Source organism: Egretta garzetta, unplaced genomic scaffold (genome assembly GCF_000687185.1).
Source record: "Egretta garzetta isolate BGI_Z169 unplaced genomic scaffold, ASM68718v1 scaffold354, whole genome shotgun sequence".
Taxonomy (NCBI): Eukaryota; Metazoa; Chordata; class Aves; order Pelecaniformes; family Ardeidae; genus Egretta; species Egretta garzetta.
The window spans coordinates 2,164,934-2,171,131 of NW_009259593.1; the positions used below are offsets into that span (position 1 = coordinate 2,164,934).

At 39.8% G+C, this 6,198-nt stretch overlaps 1 protein-coding gene across 4 annotated transcripts in view; it reads left to right on the forward strand.

The window, feature by feature from the left end:
- Positions 1-3,543, forward strand: part of URI1 (URI1 prefoldin like chaperone) — a 35,995-nt gene extending 32,452 nt beyond the window's left edge. For all 4 annotated transcript variants that reach the window (XM_035893569.1, XM_035893570.1, XM_035893571.1 and 1 more), the window contains 2 exons: positions 192-447; positions 2,769-3,543. In XM_035893569.1, coding sequence (XP_035749462.1) covers positions 192-447; positions 2,769-2,957 — 445 coding nt within the window. In that variant the 3' untranslated portion in view covers positions 2,958-3,543. The remainder of the gene's footprint in view (positions 1-191; positions 448-2,768) is intronic.
- The last annotated feature ends 2,655 nt before the right edge of the window (positions 3,544-6,198 follow it).

A 6,198-nucleotide genomic window follows, 5' to 3' on the forward strand; every position in this document is an offset into this window, starting at 1 on the left:
CGTTTGCTCTGCAGAATTGATTCTTGACGTTGGTAAATAAAATGCCTCTAAAGGTACAGTATCGTAATTCTGCAGAGAAAAAGTTGGAAAAGAACATCATAATTAATTTGTACAAAAGACAAAGCAAGATCACTGTAAATTTGTCATCTGATCCTGAAATGGTTTATTAAAGCTAACATTTTCCTTTATAGAGTCTTTGTTGATGTTGTGAATGGAGAATATGTCCCTCGTAAATCAATTTTGAAGTCTCGAAGCAGAGAGAACAGTGTTTGTAGCGATACCAGTGAGAACAGTGCTGCTGAGTTTGATGACAGACGAGGAGTTCAGAGGAGCATTAGCTGTGATGAAGCTACTCAGAGTGACAACAGTGAAGGCATACTGGAGGAAGAGGAGGAGGGGCAGCAGCAGTTACCGAAAAAGCTTCCTCCCTCTTCAGGGACAAGCGAGGTACAGTTTTTAATTAATTATTGATTGTTGGCAAGGATAAAAATGAGAAATCTAATGACTGTAGTTGCCTATACCATCAGTTTGATTTCTTTAAAATAATTTTCCAACTCCTACCTACTTTGCTTCAGAAGGACGTTATCAGGTGACAGGTTTCTGTCACAGGCATCTGAGGGGCAGAGGGGAGGAGATGAATCAGGTGGCTTTCCCGAGACCTGAAGCTCTTCCGTAAAGATCTGACAAAGTAGTCACTTACCAGTGTTACTTGAAGCCAGCATCATGTCTACTAGGTCATCCTGAAAATTTCACTGCAGGATATACAGCAGGATTAAAAAAAAAAAAAAAAAGAGAGAAAAATCTGTGCAGTATAGTTGATGAAAGGGAAGAGTTGATTCTCAATAACCTGTGTTGCACAGCTACTAGACAGCTAGTTTCCAGGTGGTGTTTTTAAGTTTTAAAACACAAATATCAGCTGAGTTATTATTTGGACTTGCTAAAGGCAGAGGAATCGCCCTGTGGAGTGAAGCATCATGCCTCTACTCATCCTATTCCGGACTAGGGCCATTAATGATCCCAAACAAATCTGTTTTCACACGTTTGGAAAGTTCAGGGCTTCATCATAAAGGAAAGAGACTGTAGGACGTAAGGGAAAATGTACAGTTGCTTAGTGACTGGATGAGTACAAGAATTAAATGTAGCTGCTGCCCTGAAATCATGGCATAGAGTATGCTTCATTTTTATTTCTTAAGAACTTAACTGATTTTTTCGAAGTAGATGAAACTTGAGTTTACAGTAGTTCCCAACGCAATAGGCAAGTTCAATGAAAACACTACTTTTAGAAAAATGTCAAAAATATGACAAGAAATGGATTCCTCATAAAAGCTATTGTTGATCATCATTTTTCATACAAACGGCAGCAGATGAATCCAGGCAGGATGTGAAGATTCATGGTGGAGGATCCATCTGTAGTTAGCACTTCATCTTGTGTACTTTCTGGAATATATTTGCTATATTTTTATAAAACATCTAAGTACACTTTAGATGTTACCCATTAGCCCATTTTCTGAATATGGCATGATTATTCTCTGCAATATAATGTATTTTCTAAGGAACTGAGGGAGAGTGAGCGAAACACTCCAGTTCGACATGCCTTCTTAAACACTGCTGGTTCGCTTTTGGTTGGTTTTGTGAGTGTTTGAAATACATTATTCCTCCATTACCATTTGCAACACGCTAACTTTTTTTTTCTTTTTGTTTCTAATTTTACCACGATCTTCTTAGGTTGTATTTTGCTTACCTGTTTTTGAAAACGAGCGTGTTGTTAGAACAGCGCGGTTGTGTACAGGCAGGGCTTTAGGCATACCTTGGCTATTGGAGCAGAAAACAAAAAACACGCTGCTTTTTTGCAGGTCCTGCAAGAAAAGAATGGCTGGTTTGTTTTGCTTTGTTTTTCTTGGTAACTGAGTTATGAAAAAGCATAGTTAATAAATCTGGTGTGCATTCCTTTGTGCCCAGTATGAGCATCAAACCTTGGATGTAAACCGCTCCCCCTTGTCCTTAGGCATTCTGAATTTTCTGTTTTCAATACATAGTAGGGCAATTTGTTCTTAAGTATGTTTATGAAAAGTAGTTATGAGTTGCCTTTTTTCCAGTGTTTTCCAAGAATCACAGTCATTTTTTAGCTAAGCTGAAAAGGATGAAGTCGTATAATTGGCTGCGTATAAATTATCATTCTTAAACACTAAATGTTTTTATTAGACCTTTTATAGATAGAAATAGTTGGAAGCAAGTTTGCCATTCTCTTAAGTATAAATTGCTTTCACCATTTTTTGATCATATTTGGTAAGGAGAAAAGAACAAACAAAATACGTGCTTGCCAATTTGTATGCACTGTGTCAGCTTGATGCAATTAGAAGATATTAAGTCATAAAATATGACGTATGATGGAAATGCTGACATACTCCAACTTTGCAGAATCTCTCCGTTTCTTATCCAAAATGAAACTATATATTACATCATCTGTTTTATTTCTTGAGCATGTGTCAGTGAGGAAGCAAATTTTTAGATCATTTATGCAGTAGGAATGAGATGAAGTAGTACTTTTAAGACACTGTCATTCAGTCATCTTTGAACAAGCTATATTTTGAGGTTAATTACAATTTGGTTACTTATGCAAGGAACAATCATTGATTTAAAGATATTTCTTTACTTTTGATTAAAAGAAATAACAATCCTAATCAGGCTAATATAGGGTAATGACCTTATGGGCATAGCTTCACATTTGCATTTTATTAGCTCATTTTGAGTATTCTCTTCTGTTGTAGGCATTTTCTGGAACTGTTATAGAAAAGGAGCCTTTGTCTCCCTCCTTAATACCACACCCAGTCGTTGCTCACCCAGTCTTGCCTACCATTCTGGAGCGAAAATCGGAGGAAGTTTTGTCTGAAGCATCAGAGGAAACTACAAAGAGGATTTCAAAATTCAAAGCTGCCAGAATGCAACAGACTAACTAGGTCCTGCCTAGCCAGCCGAAGTCAGAGTGCTCACGCCTAGTTTCACATCCGTTGAAGTTACGTAAAGCTGTTACACGTTACACCTAGCTAGTTAAAAGGGTGTCCTATGTTAATTTGGCATTGGTTATCTTTTAAATGTTTATTGGCAACATTAAAAAAAAAAAAGTTCAGTGTTTGAACACTTGAGTATTCATCTTATTTTGTCGATTTCCCTGTGTGCTGTCAGCACCTTTGTATATGTTTGCCTTACGATAGCAGCACTTGGGTTCTTTTTCAAAAACTGTTCCTTACATACATTGTTTTTGTGTTTAAACCTAAATACAGGCAGTTTTGTGCCAGCTGTGATGTTCTACACACCATATGGACCATTTTAAGGAAACTTTTCACATTTCAAATAGATTCACCAATTATATTGCATTACTTGCTTTAGCATTTTAAGACACACTTGTATTCACATTGCTGTAGGTTTTGCAACTAGGTGTCTGCTAAAAGTTTTTTTCCTTCTTTCAAACCTCTCTGATATCTCACTGTACAGATCTATAAAACGCTGGGTTCATGTACATTGCAGGGAAGTTTCTTTGATGGAAAAGGGTATTTTGTAAAATTAAATTTTCAGTAAAAAAGCCATGAAAGGTGTGTGTTTTTTGTTGCTTAACTACTAATTTGGAAACAACATGAACTTGCATTTCTAGCTTGAAGTGTTTACTACCACATGGACGTAAAAGCAGTCCATTCTCTTCTGCCATTGTGTTTTAACCTCCTGCTAATGAATGTCCATGGAAATTGAATGCTCTTAAGGAGAGAAGCATAAACTCAGACTCTGATTACAAAATCTCCTACTTCTTTTGTATACTCAGAAAACATTGTAATTGTCTTGGGAATGCCCAGAGGGAGTCAGCACTAAGGAAAAATGTCTTAATGCTTCAACTTTATTTCAAAATGCAACAGCGCTGCAGCACTTGGGGTACAGTTTTGTGTCTCCTTCTCCTGACAGAGAGCAATCCTGGCTTTAGGAGTCCCTGCCCAGCAGCTCCTTCCTGTCGTCTTGCCATCCTCTCCCACAGCTTTTCTCTGGGCTGCCCACCCCTTGAATGATAATGGGTGATGGAGCTGGGTTTAAAAAACAAACTACTAGGTTTGGGGTTTTTTTTTCAACAGTTGTGTGTGATTTTTTGAAGCTAGCGAGTCTCCTCATCTCTTTCTCAGCTTGTCTGTATCAGCAGTTAGAAGGGTAATGCATTGAGCTGAGGGTGGGAAAACATGGGCAGAGCGCATGGGGAGCTGGATACCTTAAACTGATGTTACTCTCCAGCTGACATCATCAAACCACAGCCTAAAACATGAGGCAAAAAGACTTGGGAGGGAGGTGTAAGGAAGGATTTGCTTTTGGCCACGGTTCTGTGGCATTGTAAATGTGCAGCCTGAGAACCACCAGCATCTGGTTTTCCAGACCTTGGCCATCCATGAACAGGGCATCAGCCAACGCTGCTTCCTCACCTTCCCTTAAAATGACCACGTCTTGTGCTCATATCCTTTGCTCTCAGGTCACAGCAGATAGTGCAGCTTCGTGCATCAAAACAGAATCACCAATTCCCCCTTTTTCAATGCTTTTTTTTTCTCTCTGTGCTTAAAAGGGAGGTGGAGGCATTGGGGCTTCTTTTTTTAAGGTGACTTTTAGAAAAGCCTGCACTCCATCTAACTGATGTTATCTGCTGCATGTTCGGGAAGGCGGCATAGCTCCACAGGCAGAAAACGCTGGCCCATTGCGCGGCAGCAGGAGGGCAAGAAGGGGCCGATAGCTGGGTCCCTGCCGGGGGGAGCAGCCCCTCCGCGGTACGGAGCAAATTGTGTTTTGCTGAAAGAAAAACTGAAGGGAAAGTTGTGCAGCCCTTCTGCGCCCGAAGCTCACCGGCTGGGAGGGGGCAATCTCTGTTCTAAGCGGATCCTGAGAATCGTGTCGAAAGTGTTAATGATTAACTTGATTCATGCTCAAATGCGGATTTTTTTTTTTTAAAGCATATTGCATTAGTACTAAAATAAGCCATCAATGCCAGTCCACCCTCTATTCACGGCTAAATATTTAAAGGAGGTTATTTATAGCTTCTTTAATGAATTCTTGGCTAAACAAAATGAAATTATGTCCTAGAAAAGTAGAAGCTATTTTGTAACCAGAACAGTGCAACTGTAAAATATAGTTCCATGAATATGTATTTTAAATAACAAGGGGTTGAGATCCAAGACTACCAGACATGGGTAATTAGAGGGAAAAGGAGAGAAAGGGAGAGAGAAACCCCTTTAAAAAGATTTATTTAGATATCTTCTGAAATACTTCCCACTTCTAGTTACTTCAACAAAACCAAATGCCCCTTGTCACCATAGATCAGTTTCAAATCAAAATTAATTCTTTGCTTGTTTTCTTTTTTCCCCTCCCCTTTTTTCACATCCTTGCTCACGGGGAAAATGTAGGATAAATGCACCTTGGATTTTAATGAATTATGGCCTCGGTTCAGGGAAGCATCCTTACTCAGGAATGCACTTTGGCATGTGCTTATGTCTCAAAGATTTTGCAAAGAAGAATGGATTTAACCACATGCTTAAAACTAAGCACATGAGTGTTTTCCCTAATAGGGAGCCTGGATGTGTCTGTGCTCTTTCTGCAGTATATTTAATTGTCAGAGGGTTTGCAGGCTGGAATGAGCCTTCATCTTCAGTCTCTTCACTTGAGCTTTACCAGTAGATTCTCTGTGCGGTGCCTAGAGCAAGAAGAGACGGCTGTAGAATTTCTGGAGAATGTTTGCAAATGCTAAACAAAAGAAAAAATCAATCTACCAAAGCAGATAAAAACCTAGACAGCGGAAAAGAAATGATCACATGAAGGCCCATCTCAGCGAGGACTTAAAATTTGCTTTTTGTGCAACACTGAAGCCAACAAGTGGCTGCAGCTGACCACCAATGCACAGATGAAGCAACGGTGCCCCAAATTGGAGGCGTGTAGGGTTCCTGGTAGTAAATCTGTCAAGATGAGTGTCTTTTTGCCCCCGGTACTGCAGTTAGAGATTTTATTCACTTAAATAATATGGGTATAGTTTAATCAATTTCTGAAACACCCTTCATGGCTTCCTGCTGGCTCCGCAAGGGCTCCTCGTTTTCCAGGGAGCGCTGCCGAGGGCTCCGGCCATGGGGCTGAGGATGGGGGTTTTGGTTCTTCCTGGTGTTTCCCAAGAGGTTCTGCATGGCCTCA